At 31.9% G+C, this 23,914-nt stretch overlaps 4 protein-coding genes across 4 annotated transcripts; 2 read left to right on the top strand and 2 right to left on the bottom strand.

Annotated features, from left to right (window-relative positions):
- Positions 1–608: 608 nt before the first annotated feature.
- HELRODRAFT_176076 (hypothetical protein) lies at positions 609–1,864 on the bottom strand (the record flags this gene model as incomplete). The annotated part of the gene is made up of 2 exons (XM_009023418.1): positions 609–965; positions 1,862–1,864. 2 exons carry the CDS (start codon positions 1,862–1,864, stop codon positions 609–611), a joined length of 360 nt encoding a protein of 119 aa, XP_009021666.1.
- A 5,285-nt stretch (positions 1,865–7,149) lies between these two features.
- On the top strand, positions 7,150–8,938 carry HELRODRAFT_83384 (hypothetical protein; the record flags this gene model as incomplete). Its single annotated transcript, XM_009023419.1, has 2 exons — positions 7,150–7,304; positions 8,851–8,938. 2 exons carry the CDS (start codon positions 7,150–7,152, stop codon positions 8,936–8,938), a joined length of 243 nt encoding a protein of 80 aa, XP_009021667.1.
- Positions 8,939–14,424: 5,486 nt separating this feature from the next.
- HELRODRAFT_176077 (hypothetical protein) lies at positions 14,425–14,748 on the top strand (the record flags this gene model as incomplete). The annotated part of the gene is made up of 1 exon (XM_009023420.1): positions 14,425–14,748. The coding sequence occupies one exon, from the start codon at positions 14,425–14,427 to the stop codon at positions 14,746–14,748; it is 324 nt and encodes a 107-aa protein (XP_009021668.1).
- Positions 14,749–19,223: 4,475 nt separating this feature from the next.
- HELRODRAFT_83371 (hypothetical protein) lies at positions 19,224–23,119 on the bottom strand (the record flags this gene model as incomplete). Its single annotated transcript, XM_009023421.1, has 5 exons — positions 19,224–19,312; positions 20,161–20,365; positions 20,427–20,456; positions 21,912–22,011; positions 22,806–23,119. The coding sequence occupies 5 exons, from the start codon at positions 23,117–23,119 to the stop codon at positions 19,224–19,226; spliced, it is 738 nt and encodes a 245-aa protein (XP_009021669.1).
- Positions 23,120–23,914: the final 795 nt, after the last annotated feature.

The raw sequence follows: 23,914 nt of genomic DNA on the forward strand, positions 1-23,914 counted from the left end.
ATAGATTATATATCACAAATACATATGAGTCGCAGTTTCAACCCATCATTATATATTCGAATTTCTAAAGATTCAACTAGGCTCAACCCACAATTTGCCAAACAAACAATTATGAAGTGCAAAATACAAATTATTACAAAATAAAAATAAAGAAAAAAAGTAGCATACATAAAAATTCAACGAATAAAACTATTAAAAACATTTAAATAGCATGTTGAGGAGACCTGGGTATATTAAACCAATTTTTAGTGTTTAACTCATTAAATTTATATTATTATTTTAAAACGTTTTAAAATAGATCATTATTATATAAAAATATGTCTACTGCGTATCACAAAAAATATATTCAATTCTGTCCTGTTTTTTTGAAAATAGAAACTAGAAAGACATGTTTGCAAGCCTGTCATGCGGTTCAACCTACCCCGTCCACGGGGCATCTTTTACCAAACACAGTACCAATCTTTAATAATTCCCGTTGCTAAGGAATTTTATTTTTTTAGTTAAATATCTTCAAATTTTAAAATGTTGTTAAAGTCAAATTTATTTTTTAACTTTAGAAAAACTAAAAAACACAAAACAGAGTCCTCTGGGCAGCAACGTTCATGGAATCATTTTTCGCAGGACGGAAATTCTCTCCAGTCTTCAAATGGATGTACGTTAACTAGTATGCCACAGAGATGACAAGGTATTTTGTCGTCAGTCGTGATTGTCGGAAAATTAGTGTTACTTTTCTTCTGCTTCTGCAACAATTTAGCTGTCTTTCTTGATTTCAGCTGATTGTGGTCAATTAAAATCTTTTTTCTGGTTTTTAATTCACGAGCCCGTTGACGAGCTTCCAACTCTGTCTTCACTGGTGTGAAGACAGAGTTGAGTCTTTTGAGTCTTGCCTTTTTTTCGATTTTCTTTGCTTGAATTTCGCGGTCCGCTATTTTAAATGGCCTGATTATCTCCGGTGTGCAATTTATCTATATAAAGAATAAGAATGGTTTGAAATAACAATAATTTCTGTTCCAGTATATCTGTAGTGTATGATGGCGCATATTCATAATCTTGAAAAATATCACGGTTGAGAGGGTATACATCGACCGACAACCCTGAATTCCGAGCGTGTATCAACCGGAGTTGCAGCTTGTGAAAAAGTCTTTTTACAATTTTGCGGTCCACTATTTTGAATGGCCTGATTATCTCCGGTGTGCAAATGGATTTATGCTGGTCGCTATATAAATAAAAACAACAATGCTAGAATAGCTGAATTGTAAACAAATAAATATGTATTTATTAATATAAAGAAAAAGAATGGTTTTAATACAATTTCCGGAATATCATAATATCCCGGAAATTGTAGAAAAGTCTTTTTCATTTGTCATTGTCATTGATCGACCCGGATTGTTCTTCCTCCAGGCATCTGGCGCTAATCGTTAATTTCCTTGAATAGCCCGAATACCGATCGCTTGGGCGGTTGGAGTTTGTGCCTGTAATGTGTAGGAAAACATCTTTTTAGCATCTTTTTTCCGTAGTCCAACACAGATATAGATACATGTGACTCATGATTGTCAAGTAGCAACAGGGTTGGATTCTCAACGGAAGAATGTGCATGTTTGACATGATGTTTTAAAACATAAAATTAACTTCTGTAATTCACCCAGAGAGGTGAGCTAGTCCAAGACAGCCCGGTTATCCACCTCTAACAAAATGATCTTTGTAATGGTTGTAATGTACTGTTTCCTAATGCATTAATTGCAACAGCCAAAGTGATCAATTGACCACGTTCTTGTGAAACAATAACACCATTAATTGAAGCAACCAGAATGATATCTGAAAAAGTGCTACTTTTATCTGTTTTTCGCGATCGATTTCTTACCATTGTAATAGATCCCGCTTCAAAAACAAATACACTTTTAGATTTAGGATTTATATAATAAATATATAATAACATATATGTGATTTTGCTGGTTACGAGTCGTTGACTTTATTTATTCTTTTGCTTTTTAAAAAATACAATTTTAAAGAATCCCGAATCATTGTAATAGATCCCGCTTCAAAAACAAAGACACTTTTAGATTTAGGATTTATATAATAAATATATAATAACATATATGTGATTTTGCTGGTTACGAGTCGTTGACTTTATTTATTCTTTTGCTTTTTAAAAAATACAATTTTAAAGAAACTAAAAGTGAATAATTTTATTGTAAAATCAGCACAACCATAAAGTATTGTGTTGTCAAAGTGGTTCAAAGTGCCCCTAACAACATGGTTCAACATGCTTCAACCATAGTGATCCTAGTATTTTAACTGCAGCTACATTGACAAGTTACCAAGGCGTGAAATAAAGTACGTACTGTTTTACTGAATAAAAAATCTGCAAAAATATGCATCGTAAAATTATTTACTTTTTTGCAATTGTATTTTAAAGAACAATTACGTCAACGACTGAAAATTACATAAAAACGACAAAATCACATAATCGACATTGACTTGATAATTCTCAGGCATAAACATACATGGCAGATTAAAGCCTCCTACAACTGTGCAAACCAAACCGGTTTCGGTTTGCGCGGTTAAAATTGATGGTGTGTAGGCCATTCAGTCGAACTGTACAGTCCACAAAACTGGCTTGTGCAAATTCAGATTCATCCTGAAATTTTAAAGAGACTGAGCAAAAAGTTTGACGTGTGTACCGAGCACAGTTAAGCTGCGTAGTTTTGAATTAATTTTATCACTACATTCCTATTGTATAACTTTATTTAACTTACTACTAAATCTTTTTATGTATTTACTCTATAAATCTTCTAGAACTTACTAAAATTATTAATTCTATGTCATCTACAACTTGTTCTCTAGATCTACTTCTTTCTAATTTACTAAAAGAATTTCTTCAATATTTTATCGTATCATTCTCAAATTAGTTAATTTATTTCTTTCTACCTCTAAATTTCCTACTTCTTATAAGAATTCTATTGTTATTCTTATTCTTAAAAACTCATCTTTAGATCTTTCCTCTTTATTTAACTATAGACCTGTTACTAGTATTACTTTCGTCTCTAAAATAATAAAAAAAAGTAGTTTATAATCAATTATCATTTTATTTAAACTTTAACTCCTTGCTACCTGTATCTCTAACTCCTTGTTATCTGTTTCAGACCTGCTTACAGTACTGAAACTTTTTTACTCAAAATACGAAATGATATCCTTCTCTCTAGTGATAAGTTTTGATACCAGAACAAAATAATGAAAGTGATTTAAAAGAAATAATAGCAACAAGTAGAGAATTCCATACAAATGGAAGAGATTAAGTAAAAGCAGATTTGGCATGCGAGTATATAACATATATTAGGAAATAGTGAGAATGAGAAAATAGTAAACCAGAGCGTTTAGGTTTAGATAAAAGATCAAAAAATATTTTAAAAATCGTTTGATTGAGATTTGAATGTCAAAGTGCTTAGCTTAAAGATTAGCCTAATGTAAAGGGAGAAATGTGAGTAAACAGAGAAAAACAAGAAACCAAGAGAGTAACAGAATTGAAGGCTTTAGTTATTAAAGGGTTTAAAATAGAACCAGGAAGCCCAAAATAGAGTGAATTACAATAATCAATTCTAGATAAGATCAGCGAAGAAACAAATCATTGAAAAGTAAGTTCATCAAGAAAAGGTAAAAGTTTTATTAATTGTTCGCAAATGAAAATTACAAGTTTTAACAACATCATTAATTTGAAAGGATAAAGAAATAGCTGAGTCAATAATAAAATCTAAACTACGCAGAGAATTAAAAAATAGTTAAACACTGTTCTGAAGAAAAAGTATTAGAATTGAATAATAGAATTTTTAGACTTAATAAAACAAATTAATTCCAACTTAGTAACATTAAACTTAAGAAACATAGAGGTACTCCAAGAAGTAATAGAGTTAGGACCATGGATATATGGTTAGGACGTAATGTTAAATTATTAATAACTTGGGTAAATCAGATTCAAGAAAAGAGGTTTAGAATTTTAAGTTAATCTTTGTTTTAAAATTAATTTATAGTTTAGTTTTAATTATTAATCTATTTTATTTATTTTGCAAATATGGTTTTAACCACATATATTTTTGTGAAAAAATTTTATTTTGGTCAATTTGTTTTAAAGTGTTTAGTCTTCCATACTTTATTTTACGTTTTTTGTTAAAGTTTGCGACTACTGTTCCCGTCGTGGGGTGTATGTTGGGAGTGTAGTTTTGGTTTTTTGCAATTCCTCAAGGTCGCAGTGCTTTTTTTAAAACTGGTTAACTAACTTAAGTTTAATTTTTAAAGTTTGTTAGCGTATATTATTCACTATTTTCATCTGAATCCCTTTTTCTATTTTTGATTTCTGGGATATTTATTTTTTCGTTTTAAATGTTAAATCCGCGTTGACTCTGATTCTGATACTAATAAATAAATAAAGTGATCAGATACTGATACACATACAGATACCCATAATTATTCTATAGAAAATGTTCAACTACACTGCATCAATCAGCATCGGCATGGAAAATCAGTCAGACGTTTTTCACTTTTGTTTGTAAAAACTAAAAACGTTAAAAATTTATAAATCCGTTTTAATTTTTAATAGGAAAAACCATTTATTTAGTTTTTCAAGTAATTTGGTAATGGTCAGTGCTCACGTTAGTGTGATGCATCTCTTGACCGATAGCTATTAATTACTCTTGTTAGTGGGCTGCATATCACCACTGACAATTAATACTTTTATTAGTGACCAACCGCTAATAAACATGATAAACATCTAATAACCATAATAAACAGCCGTGGTGGCTCATAGTTGCGTAAATGGCGGTGGCCCAGAATATCTGAAGGAGGTTTTTCTCGTTTGGTTTCGTCAGAAATGATGGTAATTCCTAGGACAAGGACAAAACTGGGTGACAGATGAATGCAGGTTGCTCTGCCCAAGGTATGGAATGATCTTACAACAAGATTAAAGCAAATTGTTTCAGAAAAAGAAGAAGAGAGTTAAAAAGCTATTTGTTCAACAAAGCATTTAATGAGTACAATCCTCTGAGGAATGTCATTATAATTATTTTTACTAGTGCGCTCCATTAAATTACACAGAAATTGAAATCATACATGTCATAAACGTTGAACTGAAAGTAATTGGGTCAACCCGTTGTACTTTTATGCTCCAGCCTAATTTCATTTGCATCAATTATAATGGACACAAAAAATCATTGCTTCTTTTGCTTCCAATAACTTATATAATGGTAAAGATACAATAGGGCAATTCCAGTTTAAAGTTCAATGGTGTGCTCCACATTTTTTGCTGACACATCATTTGAATCATAGAACTTTTTGCTCTATTTTACTACATGGTTTGCACTTGAGTACTGTAATCTTCATAAGGAAACTCAAGCCACTTAGTACCTGTATTGCTTCTTGTTACCATTACTGAAAGCAATGATATTACACATTCATTATAACTTGTGCAGGAAACTCTCAAATTCTGTTTTAGGTCAGTTAGAATGAACATAGGGAACTTAACGAGGCAAATGCTTCTTCAAATTAAATAATCATGTTGAGTGTTATGTTTTAATTCAAGTACTAACTAAAAACTGATAACGGCCATGCATAATGATAATATATACAAATTTTTTGTAAAATTCAACGTCTATTCAAAAAAAAAAGGTTAGCCAGGATTATGTTTATCCAAAATTTCAAATTAGCAAAACAAAAACATTGTTTTAAGTGTTTTAATTATGACTAACTAAGGAAATATGGACATCTAATAACGTTAATTAAAAGTTAACAATGCTTTACCTTTAAAAACGTTGAAATAATTAATTAAATTCGTTTTAATTATTATTATTTCCACTGTTAATTTTATAATAATTATCATTTTTATTATATTTATTATGATATAATTTTTTTTAACGTCTGACTAGTTTTCCACTTTAATTTATTCAATACTGTTGAACATCCAATTATTTCCTATCAGTCGCTGTATGAATATTTTTTGGATTAGAATATTTCAATAAGTCGACACGTTTTCTAAATTGATTGTTTTTTTTGTTAAATTGACAATATTTTGTGATAAGAACGCCAAATTTTGTATTCACACATTGAAGCCGTAGGTATAGAAGAATGGAAAATTAATCAATTATTTTATTCGACTACTTTTCAAGATTAACCAACAGATTCAACTACCAAAAAGTAACCAATCCATATAATCCCTGTTGAAAATCCCAATTTTTTTTCAGATTGCTAGAGTTATTGTCTTTTAATGAACCATTATAGTTTGTAAACAACTTTTGCAATTTCATGAACCAATGGTTTTAACATTTTGAAAAAATTTAACAATAACCTAATTTTATTTATAAAGAAAATCTGTAAAATTGTTTATTTTGTGTGCCTATTTCATTTATTGTACAAGGCTTAAATTTTGTACATAAGAGTCTTGTATAATACATAAAGTAACCAAAGAAAAATCAGACCAGATCACCAGCCATCTTATATACATACTTTATAACTCTAAAATAAATGAATTGAATTGAAAAGTTTTGTTTTAGTATGCAAAGTTTGAGCCTTGTACAATAAATAGTTTTGTTTTTAGTGATCTGGGCCTTCCTTGGTCATCCGTTCAATTTTAAAATTTCTTATGTTCAAATTAAAATAAATCATTACTCCTAACTAAAATCTTGAGGAAACAAAAGAGTAAGAATTAAAGTTTGCAAGCAAATTTGATAAAAAACCCAAATTACCGTCAATTAGGAAAATAACAATTGCTTAGAAGTCAACCTAATTTAAATTTTTCATTTTCAATCTTGTACATTTTAACTTTCACATCCTTAGAGAAGCATTGACAGAAATTAAAGTTTGAAACTTTATATTTACATTTAAGACTTAATATCACGAACAGCAGATTTATTATTTCCAATTTATTATTTTATGAGCTTTCATAAGAGATGCACTGAACATCTGGCCAAAATTTCACACTTCACTTCAGCCATTTTTAAAGACAAAATAACTGAATGTTGCAATTCAGTTATTTTGTCTTTTTTTTAATTATTTTGACAATAAAGCCTTTAAAAAATTAACATATTTAACAGTAACTTGTTAGATCTAATACTAACGATATTAAAGGTTAATAAATTTATTTTATTTTTCAATTTACCATCAGATATGTCTGCTATTGAAAAACCAGTTTTGAGAGGATTTCTCAAACAGCGAACAATTAAACATGCTGTCTTGCTGGCTGGTCTAGCTATTTTGACAACTTCATCTGTGAAAATTTTTGTTGGGGAAGCTCGAAAAAAGAGATTTGAACAATTTTACAAGTACGTTGTATTTTTTATTTTTGGATTCTTGTCTACAATTATTTTTTTATTTCACTGAATGGGTGAAAGTGACCACAAAAAACATTTAAAATCAGTAAACAACCACAGAACGATCTTGTTTAAAGAACAGTAAAAAAAATAACTGCAAAAAATAAAAGATCATAAGACGTTAGGTGAAGTTAGCCAATATACCACTCCTCGATTTGGTTTGATTTAAAATTAAGTACAGCTCTTCCCTATTTTCAAATAAAATTAAATATGAGGAGCTTCATTTGATTAAAAATAAAGAGGTGGCGATATTCGATAACAAAAATTTAGAAATAAATGAGTGAGGACTAGTTGTACTAATGTTTACTAAAGAAAAAATATATATGAATACAAGTTTACCAAATTTATGTTTAGAGATTTTTGCGCTTATGTTCCTTTATTATATTATAAATTTTCGCTTTCTCAAGCAGATAATCAATTATAAATTTTCGCTTTTTCAAGTGGATCTATCATAAACTTATGACAAAATTAAAATTTGTTATCACTTTGAACTTCAATTTTTTCGATATGGCATACTTGTGCAATGTGCATATATAATGCAAACCAAATGCAATCGGCTAACTTCACCCGAAGCTGTATTGGTGATGAAAATAGGAAATTTTACCTAGCTTCAATCATTGTGATTTATTAACTCATCTCAAATCATTATCTAAGGAGAAACAACTTCAAGTGTCAATAAATATTTTAATAAGTTAAAGGTCACGTGGTTTAAATTTTAAGCATACTTCATGATATTTCAGTATAGGAAAATTCAATATCAAAGTTTATTTGGAATAATTATTTGATGTCAGACGCCTGCATCTTATTGCAATTCACAACACTTTTTTATTGCTGTTGGTTCATTCATTAGATACTTTCAAGTGTTGACAACTCTGTCCTGCGTTTGCGTTATTTTAAAATATTCCTAAATTATGGTTCCTATGCTCTGGCAATCAACAATATTGGCATTAGAAATTAAGTTTCAATCTCAGTGGCCTCATTAACGTTATTGTTTCTGTCATCTTATTGATCAAACAATCTATTTTTATACTATTTAATAAATGAATGCTTAGCATCATCTAAGAAATTTTCACCAAGTTTTTCACCAGACCGATCCATTTTACTTCACTGTATGTATATCAATTCAAAATTAGGATCTTTGTTGACTTTTTTTTCATCAATATGGTTATTTTTCTCAACCCACTTCTTTCTTAGATTTCCAATACAACGCGAGCTGAATAGGTGAATGCGTGAAAATGAATGCGGTGCATTGTACACTGTTTTACTGTTAACCTATAATCCTTTTCAATTAGAGCTCGATCACTGCCATGCAGAACGCTGATACTTTTGCATTTTACCTTCAGGCTATGTGAGCGGTTTAAATTCAAATTTGTTCGACTCAGGTTACGGTTCATTCGAACGATATTGACAAGCTTTTCTTTTTTATGTCATAAAATAATGAAATTAGTTATCCAAATCAGTCAACATTATAAATATAGCTTATTTGTTTTACTTTTAGAACCTATGATCAAGATAAAGATTATGTTCGTATGAGAGAAGCAGGAGTCTTTCGCAGTGTTCCTCCAAAAGGAAACAATGAACTGTGAACAATGTTATACACTGTTATTTCATGAATCAACCAATTTGAAATACACGAGTTTATGATTTAATAAAAGAAACTAGAGTTTTATTTATATCGTGACCATTTTACCATTTCATAAATTTTTGTTTGAACACGTGTATCAATTAGTTAGTTTCGACGGTAGGGGTGCCATGCATCGCGTTATTCTTGCGTAATGACCTGGTTTGGATACTATTGCCAAAAAAACTGACGCGATATTGCGGTTCTTGTGTGTAAATTCAAAATGCGTATGTACCTCGACCTCGTGTGTTGTCACATTTAAAGCAATATGGTAAATCAATCAATGATTCTCCTTTGTCCATCAGGGGACCGTCGAGGCCGATGGTGTACATCTGAGCATGCTTTTACATTTCTTTTTTCTTTCTAAGAAAAACATTTCTATCTTTGGCCAGTTCTATTGAATTCAGAATACCAACACCAGTCCATTCAGTAATGTCGTCCATCCATTTCTTTGCAGGTCTACCAACTTTTTTCTTCCAATCTCTTTTTCTCATTGGTACCGTTTTAATCAATCTGTCTTCCCTCATTCTACAAACGTGTTCAAAAAAATTCCTATTTTCTTTCTCCGACTTTGTCATATACACTTTTCTGTCTTCCAAGTTGATTTCTGATGGTTTCGTTCTTTACTTTCTGCCTCCAACTGATTCCCAACAAATTTCGGTGACACTTCTTCTCAAAGGCTTCCAGTCTGTCTTTGTTTCATTTCTTTATTGTCCATGTCTTACATGCATAGAGCAAGCTCGAAAAAACGTAAGATTCTATCATTCTCAAATTTGTTTTTATAGATATATTTCCACTTTTCATTATTTCCTTCAATGATGCGAACATTCCATGGGCTATTGCTATCCTTCTGTCAATTTTTTTTGTGCAGTTGTTGTCTCAGGTTATAAGACTGCCAAGATACACAAACTGGTCTACTTGTTCGAGTTTTTCTGATTTTATCTGAAATTCCCCATTGTTTCTGCCTTTTCCCCGTAATCATCACATTCGTTTCGTCTTTGTTGAAATGCAAGCCGTGATCTTTTCCACCAACATGTGTTAGTTCAATTAGTTTCTGTAGACCTTTTTCACTGGAAGTTAGAAGATCTATATCATCTGCAAACCTGAGATCTTTGACAATTCTCCTTCCTATGTCAATTCCACTCAATTCCAAATTTTCAATTTTTTCCATTGCTCTTTCTAACAATGCTATGAATAGTATTTGTTATATTGGATCGCCCTCTCTGATTCAAATGTCTGCCTCTATTCAATCCCCAAGTTCTGTACCTATTATTACCGACATTTTAGATTCTTCATAAAGCTTTTCTGATGTTCCCATACTTTCTAATGTTGCCGACAAACCTTCATGCCAGACAGAATCAAATGCTTTCTTAAAATCAACAAAGCAATGGTAGATTGTCTGAGCGCTACTTTTGTCAACATCAGATAACCAAAACAATGAACACTGGTGAACCCATCCAATCCACAGCTACTGGACAATGGCCCTGTTCAGTTTGTAAAGCTGGTGTAGGTAACAATTCAATCAAGTGTCAGCAGTGTAACCAGTGGTGTCACAAACGTTGTTCAAAAATAATTGGTACTTTGTATAAAGTTTCCACTTTTGTTTGTCCTGCTTGCATCAATCCTCAACAACTAATTCGAAATAGCAATGTTTTTGAAGCCATTAAGGTAGAGAAATTCACATCATTTCAATATCTATGGGTTGTTCTGGATTGTACTGGATCAGCTGAAGCTGCCGTTCGGGCACGCATACGTGCAGCATGGAATAAATGGCATCTTCTTGCCTCTATATTGATGCGGCGTAACATCCCACTACCACTACGATCAAGACTTTATAAATCTGTTATGCGTCCGGTCTTGTTATATGGTGCAGAAACATGGCCAATGACAGCCAAACTGGAACAACAACTTCAACGAACCGACATGAAAATGCTCCGATGGATGCAACGAATTAGTCTAAAGGACCACGTCAAAACTACCGAAATCCTGCGTCGTGCTGGTTTAGATGATATAAAGGGCGAATGCTGGCAACACCGTCTGCGGTGGTTTGGTCATATCAAACGAAGTGGAAACAGTGCCATAACTTCTCTTGCAGATGTTGAAGTACCTGGCACACGTCCCAAAGGCCGTCCAAAGAAGTCCTGGTCGCAAACAATCGAGCAAGACATGAAAGCTCTAAATTTAAATGAAATAGATACAACTGATCGTCTAATTTGGCACAAAAAATTGATGGCAAAGAAAACAACGTCCTACCTCGGGGAACTGGATCTCTAGACGCTAAACGAAGATTGATTGATAAACCTCGACGAATAGAAATAATAACCACTGTTTTAAAGTGGTGACCTATCTGGTAGTTTTTTATATTTACTTGCGCGTGCGTACGCATTGCACATATAAACATGGATGTATGTCAACTCAAAATTCAATATCATTTCATGCTCACTGGGGTATGATGACTTCAATATTTTATGTTAGTCTGTAACTTCCGGCTTCAGCCGTTTTTTTGTTTGTTTAAATGAATGAATGAGTGTATCAGCCGGATGATACAGAATAAGAATATGTACCAAATGTAATATAGTAATGGGTGTGTGACGTCATTGCTGCTGTTACTCGTAGTAAAGTTTATAACAGATATAATACGTTAAGGAAGGGAAATACAAGTAGAAAACTTTTCTATAGGTCGCTATACCTTCCTTGATTCTTATGAATAAAATTATTAGTAATCAGAAGTGAAAGCAAGGAAGAGCTATAGGACTGAAGCCCTCACACTGGAATGTTCTGCTAGAGTTATGACAAAATTGAAAGAAATCCTCTATATAAATTTGTACCGAAATGTAATTCAGCCCCTCCACGCCAATTACATATAATAATAGTAATAAATATATAATAATACTGAAGTTGAATTTTACGCAAAACCAGTCTTTTTATTGGCATCATTTATTGACAATTGTGTGTGGTAAGAAAAAAGTCATCATTTTGTTAAACAAATTTAAGCCCCCCTGCGGCAAATTTCTGGTTACGCCACTGATACTAATAGTTAATATGAAAAATGTTGTCAAAGTGAAAATTCGTCAAGTTTTCATAATTTCAGTTCTTTACAGTGGCGGATTTAGGGGGGGGGGGGGGCATGGCCCCCCGTTATCATCAGTTCAATTCAAGACATTGTTAAATAATTAAAAAAAATTTTGAGATCGACTCTTTAACAATGAAAAATAACGCTGATTTATTATATAAATTTTATACAAGTTTATTTTAGAATATAATTCATATTTTAAACTTAATTAGTGTTTTGTGACACAAAATAAAAATAATTCATGTTTTCTTAAATGACATTTATTGAAAACAAATATCAACAAAAAGTAAATAAAAAAATATTATATTCTTTACTTATTTAGACTTTTCATAATTTTATGTTTTGTTCGCAGTTCACATTTTATTACATTTACGATTTGGCGCGTCTTATATTATTTTTTGTGTTTCATAAAATCAGTTTGCATTTGAATTCGTTTTAAAATTAAAAAAAAATGTTTTTTAAAAAAGTAGTATTTTAAACTTTTTTCAACCGACTCCGGCAAAAAAACAGAAGCAGTGCGATGATCTCAATACAGTTGAGGCCGTTAATGGTAATACCTAGATATTTCAATAATTGCATATGAAATAATTTTGTATTTTCAATTAAAAAAATTAGCAATAAGCTGAATAATAAAAACATTTTTTGGGTCAGGGTTAATGCGTACCAGTCATTGCCCGACTAGACTTGAATTAAGTTTGTAGTATTTAACTATTCAGGCCTGGTAGGAAAATTAAAAAATTTAATCTCAACGTTTTTTTTCCATTATAGAATCTGATGTCTTGGAAAAAGGCCTTTCATTAAATTTAAACGATGACATGACTGATGTTTCAGACAAAACTGGTAATTCATGTTAGAGTTTTTCAAAGAAAACAATACCTTTAGATATTGGACAATATGCAACTGCAAAAATCCCAAGCATTTCAAATAATTTAAGATATGATCTTTTGAAAAATCCATGGAAACCTGACGAGAATTATAAATTTTCATTTGTGTTGGAAGCTAAAAGAAAACGGTTTTTTATATTCTATTGGTTTCAAGAATTTTCCTGGCTGTCTTATTCTGATTTGAAAAAGGAGCATTCTGTAAGTTTTGTGTACTTTATGCTAATCGACATCCATCATGTGGCTCAGTCGGAGTATTTGTTATATCACCTTGAAATCGTTATAAATCAGCTTTAGATCAATGTCGCTGTCATCAAGCGACATCTTTTCATGGAGAGGCTACAGAAAAATCAGAAATGTTTCTGAGTTTGATTAAAAATAAAACTAATGTTTTAGAGTTATCAAACTCCGCTCTCTCCACAAAAATAGAGCAAAACAGAAAATTGCTTAACACTATTATTGAAACTATTAAACTTTGTGAAAGACAAAATTTTGCTTTGCGTGGACACCGAGATGACGGTGCATTAGATCTCAAATCTGATAACAATCAGGGGAATTTCAGAGCGCTATTAAAATACAGTACTGAATGTACAAGATCCGCCACTGAATATATATGTATTATACATATACATTCAGTCGCCACTGAATGTATATGTATTATACATATACATTCAGTGGCGGATCTTGGGGTAAGGCCGGAGAGACAGTTGTGACCAGTTTAACTTGTATCAAATTTATATGATAAATCAGCGTTATTTTTTATTGTTAAAAAGAGTCGATCTCAAATTTTTTTTTTTATTTAACGCTGTCTTGAATTGAACTGATGATAACGGGGGGGGGGCATGGCCCTTCCCGGTCCCCCCTAAATTAGCCACTGCTCTGCTATAGTCAACCTGATTCTACACTCTATCCTTTAAATAAAGCTTTTAACTCTGCAGCTCGTCTAGTTGCTCATGCCCCTTTATTTACTCATATATCTCTATATCTTGTTCTCTTGCACTGGCTACCTATAAAATATAGAATAATTTTTAAAATTTGCTCATTTATGTATAAATCTCAATCTAAATTATTTTCTAAGTAGGCTATTTATTAGATATATTAATTGAACCTAAATGCCCCGGTTTACGATAGTCTTCTTGTTCTCACTTCTTCTTAACTTGTGTTAAACACTCTTTTGCTAAATCTGCATTTACTTTTGCTGGCCCTTCGCGCTGAAGCTCTCTACATCCTTCTCTGATAACTTCTCCATTACTTACGAAGTTCAGAACAGATCTCAAGACCCATCTACAAAATTCATTGAGGAGCGCCGTTGAACATCGCGGAAATAGCGCTTTATAAACTAATTGATTGATTGATTGATTGAATGAATGAATGAATGAATGATTGATTGATTGATTGATTGATTGATTGATTGATTGATTGATTGATTGATTGATTGATTGATTGATTGATTGATTGATTGATTGATTGATTGATTGATTGATTGATAGATAAAGGATGCCTGCACTAGAAGAGCTCGGTACTACTATTTTGAGAAAGGAACTACAAAAACAAAATCTCGATTCAAAAGGAGTGAAGGCACATTTGAAAAGCCGCCTAAGAGACGCTTTGATAAATAAAGGTAACGATCCTGATGAGTTCGACTTTCCGAATTCTGTAGAACAAATTTTAGCCACAATGAATAAAAAATTAAATCGCCAAATAGCCGAATTAAAAATAGCCACTGGAGGAACAGCACCTAATGAAGTGAAACGCGTTCGAGGACAACACAGAAATAAAATTGAACAGCAAACCAGAGGAGCGAAAAATTTGCTTGATTGAACCAGCGACAGGTACACAAAATCTTAACACCACCATTTGAAAAAAGCCTTGGAAAGATCAATGCAGAAAGGCTTATTCAGATCCGGGTGTTTAGGATATGTATTAAGACTTTCTGTAATAAAGGATGCCTGTCCGTCAAAATCAAGAATCCATGACATTTTAGTTGTGTTTTAGTGTAGATAAAGTTATATGCTTAATTACTATAAGGATAAAGCCATGTTACCAATAATTTATTTTTATTAATAAAAATAATTTAATTATTTTTAAATTTATTTGAAATTTATTGTTAATTTATTTGTTTTAGTGTAGATAAAGTTACATGTTTAATAAGGATAAAGCCATGTTACCAATAATTTATTTTTGCGTGGAAACAGGTTCATTATTGTTTTATTTGTATGGCATTTTTTACGAAGAATCTGTTTCATGAATAATTTAGCCAACGAATGTATTGATCATGCACTTGTTAAATTGGTTAAGACATTGATAAGAGTGAGGGATTTCATGCGAATGTTGTTAAAAAATTTAATCATTTCTTTTGTATTCACTCCAGTCAACGTGTTTTAAAAACTTACGAATTGTAGGCTCCGGCTAAAGTTGTGCAGATCCGCCACTGTATGAGTGTGAGCATTTGTATATGCTTGATATATGTGATGAAAGGTCTAACATACTACAAAGTGTTTTAGCATATCTTGTATAGAATTGATATTTATGCTTAATAACTCAATATAATTTTTGATGCTTTAGAACGAATTTTGAAGTTGTTGTTTTGGTTCTATTTTTCTTTTGAATTGATTTAGTGATTTAAGAGGTTTAATAATAATTGTAATGTGCTTTGAGTGGTTGTATTTGAAGGTGTGTGAGTGTGATATTTTGTAGGTATGTAATTATAGATGTTCTCAGTGTTGTGCTAACTACTTAAAAAATGTAGTTAACTACTATAGTTAACTACTTTGAAAAAATCTAGTTAGTAACTACTTTTCAACTACTTTGCACAACAGTAGTTAGTAACTACTCTTTAACTACCACCTAGTAGTTAACTAGTAGTTAACTACTTTCCAAACATTGCCATTTAAAAAGAAACTGGTGTTTACAACCTTTCGATACCAAATTACTAATTTTTGCAAATTAATATGATGAATTAATGATGCATTAGGTCATGGACATCCATGATTAAGTTGTCTTAACCTTGTATGCCCCACAGACAATTACATAATGCAATAGGTGTATATAATATGTATGTATATTATGTAAAATGTCTATTATATGTGTCCATATACAATATGTTATATATATAAATATATATGATATATTGTATATATGTTTTATATATGTTTTGCTCATTGTTGTATACAACCATTTGTTATCCAGCATGTGATATGATAGCAAATGCATATTAGATGACCATGTCTGTTTTCAACAGTAGCACAACGATGCATGCACACAAATAGGGGCGATCAAATATTAGCTTATTATTATAAGTAGTTATGTAAAATAGTTAACTACTTTAGTTATTAACTACTAAAAAAATAGTTAACTACTAGTTAATAACTACTTTGAAAAAAATAGTTATTAACTACAGCTTAACTACTAGCAAGTAGTTATTAACTAGTAGTTAACTATTTGTAGTTAATAACTACACACCACTGGATGTTCTATGAATATATATTTTATGTAATTGTATAACGGTGGATATGGCGGATCTAAACAACTTTGACGAGGGGGGAGCTAAAATTTTCAAGAAAAATTTGACGACCGGGGGTATTCCAAATAAATTTAGTTGATGACCGGTGGAATGGGTTTGAGAATTTGTTTACCAAATGTTTTAATTTTTACCGGTCAGGCCATTTTTTTGAAGGGGGGCCAACTTCTCAGGTAATGTGGCCAGAATTTAACTTACGACCTTTTTATGGGCTTCTAATGTCAATTTTTCTTTCAAAAATACTACTTTTTTTTCGTCAAAACGACTTTTTCTGACTTTTAACACAAATACCGCTCACAGCGAGAGATGCATGCGCTGGCTCTCTTTAGATCCGCCACTTTGTGATTGTTTGGGGATGTTCGTGGATGCATGGTGTATATGTTTATATTTTGTATATATATGAAATTTGTGTAAGCAATTTATTTCTCTTACAGCTATAACTATATTTTATTATTATATATTTTTTAATCTTTAGTTTAATTTAAAACGGCTGTACTTGATGGGTCGCTTGGGGCTCCTTGTAGTCATCCTGTATCTTTTTCTTTTAGTCAAATTAAATCAATTTCAAGGGGCCACGACGTTTACCTATAGCTAAAGGAAAATAAACCACCAAAAACCCGGCATGACTCGAAAGGAATTAGGGCTTGTCTCCAAATCAATGACCTGGTGTGGTTATACAAACAACGGCACAGGAAAGGGAGATGCCCAAAACTAGTAAGTAATTGGGAAGGTTCGTACAAAGTCATTAACTGGATAAACGTCGTGGTCTACAGGATCCAAGATCGTGAAAGACAACGGAGAAAGAAGCATGAATGAGTAGCGCTGTTGAACATCGCGGAAATAGCGCTTTATAAGCTAATTGATTGATTGATTGATTGATTGATTGATTGATTGATTGATTGATTGATTGATTGATTGATTGATTGGTATACTAAACGTATCCGTCCGTGATTGTCGAAGACAATTTTTTTATTGATTTCTAAAACATATTTAGTTCCTTATCTGATTTTTTATCAGAAACTTTTGCTAATTAGGTTCAGTAACGGATCTAAGGGTGGGGGGCAGTTTTTGATAGAAGTTAGAAGAGACCGTTTTATGTATAAAATCGACCAAAAAATGAAAAAAGATCGTCAGCAACATTACCACAAATTTTGGCCCTCCCCGTCAAAATTTAAACATTTTCAAAATTTTAGCCCCACGTCAAAGTAGTCTAAATCCACTGATTATGTTAACGCAAGCATAGAACAAAACATTTAATTGAGGACAAGGTTTTCATTGTTGCAGATATTATAAATTGTAGCCCATTTCAAGTTAAATAATATTTTTTTATAAAAAACTCAATGACAAAATTTTTGTAAAGGTTGCAGCACTGTTTCTGCAAAAGTGCCATCTTCAGAGCCTTAAAATAAGTGAAATTTTTTTTTCAAACAGGATTGAATATAACCAATTTTAAATATAATTCAAAATATTCAAACATATAACATAGTTGGTGTCAAACCGAAGAGGTGATGTTAAAATGCATCTAAGGGGTAATTAGCATGTTATATATATTCTTTTCTTTTGAGCTATCGGAATCCATTATTGATACACCGTTTAACAGTTTTAACAATTATTTGTAACTATACCTGAATCGTACATCTCCATTCTTTAATCACGTGATACAACGGTATGGGTAGGATAAAACGCAACATTATTCATTGCTCAAAAAGTTGTACCAGTCGTGGCGCACTTTCAAAATCAACGTGCATGTTCAACGACTGTCAGCAGGGTCTGCTTGCGCGAAATGGCAGGGTATGAAATGTTTGGAACCAACTCTTGCAGTTTGAAAGAGATAATTATGTTTGAAATGGACCACCCGCCCCGTCATTTGAGTTCAACGTTATTGACAAGCACTGATTAAGTAGCAAAAATTATTACGAAATTGGAGATTCTTGTCAGTTTTTAATTTTGTAAATGATTTGAATAATTTACGACTCGAAAATTGTAGCTGTCATGCCGACAACAAATCGTTGAGAAAACAAATAACATTGGAAAATTGGAAGAAACTTTTGTTCTCATAGTCATGAGCGGATAGACATTACAAAGTAAAATTGTATATACTTGTCGCGGGCCGATTTTGTCAAACTAAACTAAATAATATTTCTTGGTTTAAATTTAGTTTAGTTAAATTCGAAAAAAATTAAATTGTTTCCAACAACGTGATTGATTCTCCTAGAGGAATGGAGCTTTGGTATGGAACTTGAAGGATATTTAATTCCGAGTATGCATGCAACCTGGATCCAAATCCGTAGGAATCCATCCATTTGATGTCGATCTGGATATCGCGAATCCTAAGGAATTCTTGCATCCGTCCCATTCCTAGTTATTACTAACCTCTAACATGTTGTGTAGCACTTCTAGCACAAGAAAATAAAATGCTTAAATTGTATCTATATTACAATCATCTTTTAAATTTCTTCACAACTAAAAAAAATGCCTAATTCAGTCAAGTTTTGGACGACGTCAAGTTTATTAAGTTGATTTATGTTGAATTGCTATAAAAAAATGTTTTAAAGAACAAACAAGCATTTATTTGAAAAACTCATCTGATCTGAAAATTGGAAAAGTATGAACGAATTTATTTAAGAAAAATTTTTGAACAGTTACAAGACAATAAGACGTAACATCTTAAAACATTTCATCAAAATTATCTGAAAAGAAAGTTTGACAAATTATTTTCCAACACAACCCACATAATATTAAGTAGAATGTTTTAATTATTAATGTTTTCAAACCATCAGTTTTTTTCTTTTAGATACGTGTAATGAAGATCGGAGACATCATCCTGAGAAATTTTTACCCATCCACTTTCTTTCATGTGGTACACTATTTAACAATAAAACTTGCATATTTTTATTTTGACAAAATAATCAACTTGTTTTTACATTGGTTGAAAATGTTAAAAAAGCATGAAAACTAAGAAATGACTCTGTACTTAGATTGTAATTGAACAGGATACTTTTTGACCACATTTGGGATTGATTGATTTTCAGTCAAATTAACTTAACTAACTGGCTGGTAGTTGAGTGAGATGCAGTCAAGAATTTATTTACAAGAAAAAAATATACATATCAATATGGATTAATCCTTAGAATATCTACTCCACTATCTTAACAGGCCATCCGCGTCATTACTCACTACTCATTTAAAAACACGCATTATTATAAAAACTAAGTTTATTTCCTGATTATCGAGCAATATTTTTAAGCTTAATCAGGTGTATGTACATCCAACAGAAATTCACATAAACAACACAGTTAATTAAATATCACAGTTTGAAATTCCTATGCATGCCAAATTGTAACAAGGTGAATTTTTTCAGAGTAACAGTATTTTACACCAGAGAAATCGATTTATAAAAGTAATCTCCAAACCCAAATCAATTCCTTGTTCATGTGAAATTTTATCTCACACAAAAGCCCTTCAAATTCGACAAACCACTCATTCATTCTTATGTTAGATCGAATTCTACATCTGTTACAGTCAATAAAATTTCACTTTATTTCATATAATCAGTAGAGAGAAGAACGCTGTAGACTTAAAACCAAACCTTCAACCTGTAATATCTAAACATTAACTATATAAATAATAAATTAATAAAAAAATACTAGTTTAACGAATGAAACAATGAAAATTATTTAAATGAAGCTTATAGAATGAAACGTAAATCTAACAGCTGACAATGCCTCCACTGTAAGCATCACGGTAAGTTGCATGATAGATGGCTCTTCTTCCCAAATCGTAAGCTTCGTCATCACTCAAATCATATCTGTAGCCGCTGTCTAGCACTCCATACGCATACGTTGAACCTGAACCCACACTGAACATCACGCTGCTCAACCTCGTGCCATCGCTGTCAACATAGTACAAGCCTGGTCCCTTTACACAATGTTTCAATATTAGAATAACTCGCCAACTCATTGGAAAGTAATAAACTAACCCTCTTATCCCAGCCAACAATCATCGTTCCCTGAAAATTAAAGTGGAAGATTGTGCGGGCATCATTATTTACAAATATTTGCTTTTATTAGAAGAGAGAATGTACAAACATCGTTAATTGAAAAATATCTGATGTGGTCAAACTGTGCTGCTTCCAGTCCATTTTACGCAGCCCATGAGCAATTGTGTTTTATCTCAAAGAAAATTTGATTCTAGTGCTTCTTACTTTTTAAATTTAAGCATTGAACTGAAAAGCAAAATTTCACAGGTCTTCTCACGAGGAGAATTGAATTTTTGACATTTTAATGCTATTTTCTTGTCCAAACACATTTAATCATAATAGCTAAAATTTTGACAATGTTTAAACACACAAATTATCTTACTTGAATATAAACATGCCTAAGAATATGTCAGTGTTAAAGGATTTTGTTTTAAACGCTTTTATAAAAAAAAAACTTGTAACTTAAAAACATGCTGTTCTGTTGGTTATTTTATTTCAAATTTGCATCTGGTCATATATGTGAATAAAGCTCAAGAACTGTTCTTTGCAATGAACCACATCTTCTTGTAAAGGTTTATTCCAGCAGGTGTATCAGAAAATATCAAACTGAATGCCGAAATGTGTGACTAACGATACATTAAAGTTGTTACGAACGCTTTTAAATGATGTTTGACTGATTGGTGTCAGTCATCATTGATGTGATCTTTCTAAACACTTCCAAATTATTATAAAACATATACATATACAACAACAACACACGTTTAGACGGCATTTTCCCCGAGATCGGGGGTTGCCGTTTGGCTACCTATGATGAAACCGAAATACCCCTCGACTCCATCCACATCTGTCACTCGCCTCAGTATCACGCAACCCCGCTTTCACCCTGTCCTTCTCCACCTGCTCTCTCCATCCCAACCGCGGACGACCCCTTCCTACCACTCCTTCAACCTCGAACTCCAACGCTCGCCTAATCCCGACCCTTTCATCCCTTCTCAACACATGTCCATACCACCGCAATCTCGATCTCCTTATCAATGTCACAATGTCCTCATTCAGTCCCATCATTGACATCAGCTCTGTACTACTCCTCCTATCCTTCACTTTAACCCCACACATCATCCTCACCATAGCTCTTTCAGCCCTCTGCAGTACACTTTCCTCCTCTCTCCTCAACACCCAAGTTTCACCACCATATATCATCGCTGCTCTCACACATGCTTTATATACCCTCCCTTTCATCTTCACTGACATATACATATAGATAGATATACAAATGTGTGTGGCCCTCTAGAGCCTTTCTAATTTAGACAGACCTATATAAATATTTTTGCAAGATAATGGCGTTTTACACAAATTTTATTATTTAAACGGTTTTCCTTCAGCATTGATAATTAAATTTTGTGATTAAATACATCTTTGTCGGTTTAAATAATAAACAAAATAATATAAAGTTTGAAAAATGAAAGAACAAATATGAATACTGACAACAGATAGACCCATTCCTTTATAACCGTAAAGAATATTTGCTAGGAGTTTCGAAGCAGCTGCAACTGATATCCGCTCTTTGTTTCTTAACTCATATAATCTGCGTGTGAATGCAAAACAATTAATGCTTCTAGTCTTAAAATTTAACAAATGAAAACATTTTCTGCAATCAGTATAAACATTTAAAATATTTTCAGCTAAATTTATATTTATTAAAGTTCATCAAAGGGAAACCAAATTATTCAATAAATGCCTAAACAACAATTATGTGACCTGTTTAAATCCACAATTATAATAGACTTGAAAACCCTTCAGGTCGATCAACCTCCCATTTAATTGATTGATTCAAGTTAGATAAACTGCTTATTTCGTTGATTCATTAGAGTAAATTTATTCTTTGATTAATGATTTAAAACTTGTTAAAATGAACTTTTAGTTATCTAAAATATTGAAATTCACAAATCCGCCCATTCACAGGCCTAAAAATACTCTGAATACGTTGTTAAAATTTGACGTGTTAATAACTTATTCATATGTTTCTATGAATCAATATTTTGTGTGGCATGACTGTTTTATGCATTGACCAAAAACCAAACACAATATTCTAACTAAAACTCATCTTCTTGTCGATATCTTCATACTCAGTAGCCGACAACAGTCGATAATTCTCTTTAGTTAACAGTGTTACTGACATATAGCCATACATTTTTCTTTAAATGATGAGTAACAAGTGAAATTTTTTACCCAAATCAGTTAATTAGTTCTATATTCTACTTAACTTCCTACCCAAATATGAGTTAATTTAATTTCTGTATTGTAATAAATTCCTCACAATTTTGCAATAAAAAAACTTTGCTATAAAACAAAAATATTTTAACATGGAAACGAAAGCACCTGCACTTCTCAGCAAGGAACCGTTGCCAGAAGGAGCAGTCAGCAGCACCACCCGCCATGGTTCCCAGCAAATAAGGGTTAATCTCAATCACTTTTTTTACATTCTGTGAAGCAATCCATGGACCGGCTGTAGCCCGGGAATCAACTGCAACGATCACTCCATTTTTATATTTAAATGATAACGTTGTTGTGCCATGGTCAAAATGAATTTTTATCTTGGATTCATCGTTACTTTCTTTATTGAAATGAAGTGATGGCTGAAAAGATTTTGGGACAAGATTAAAATGAAATAATATTTTAAAAAATGCTTTCATCACCGTAAAAGATTTAATTTACTTTGCCTTTCAATGTGTCTATCAAAAAAAATTGAAAAAATGAAAATGGTGATCCTTAGATCGGACATAATTGTTTGCTTTATATCTCAAGCTAAATTAAATGTGCAGTTGAAAGAAAAAGTTTCAATGATGTTTGACATCAGCCTCAAAAATTAACAAAAACAAACTAGTGAACAATTTGTAGTCATATTACATGAAGCGGCCCGGCAACATGACAATCAATTTGGTGTCCGGAAAATTCATCGTGGGGAAAAATTCATCATGAGGCTAATTTGAAGTTATGGATTTTGCAATTACACACCCCTAGAATGTTGCACATTATAAATACATAGTATGAGTATGCATCAGTGATGACGAGTACTTAAGTACATTTGTACTTAAGTGCGTACTTAAATACAAATATAGTACTTAGACACTTATACTTAAGTACATATGGAAACCTGCACTTAAATACTTATACTCAAGTACATTTTTCAGTACTTGTACTTATAAGTAATAAATTTTTCCTGTAAGTACCAGAAAAATTTTAAGCAAAAATAAGATAATGTCAACATTTAAAAATTGAAAACAGTGATGAAAACACACACACACATTTTCACATTGACATTCTTGTTTATCTCTCTTATCAACATTTGTTCTTGTTTAGTCATGGATAGCGGGATGTTAAGATAACCATTGGCTAATTGAGTCATTAAAAGGTGGTTAACTCACATCACTCTGACATCTATATATCTATATCATAGACTCTACATGATCTATATACACATGCACGCT

This window comes from Helobdella robusta (assembly GCF_000326865.2).
Source record: "Helobdella robusta unplaced genomic scaffold HELROscaffold_36, whole genome shotgun sequence".
NCBI classification, from domain to species: Eukaryota; Metazoa; Annelida; class Clitellata; order Rhynchobdellida; family Glossiphoniidae; genus Helobdella; species Helobdella robusta.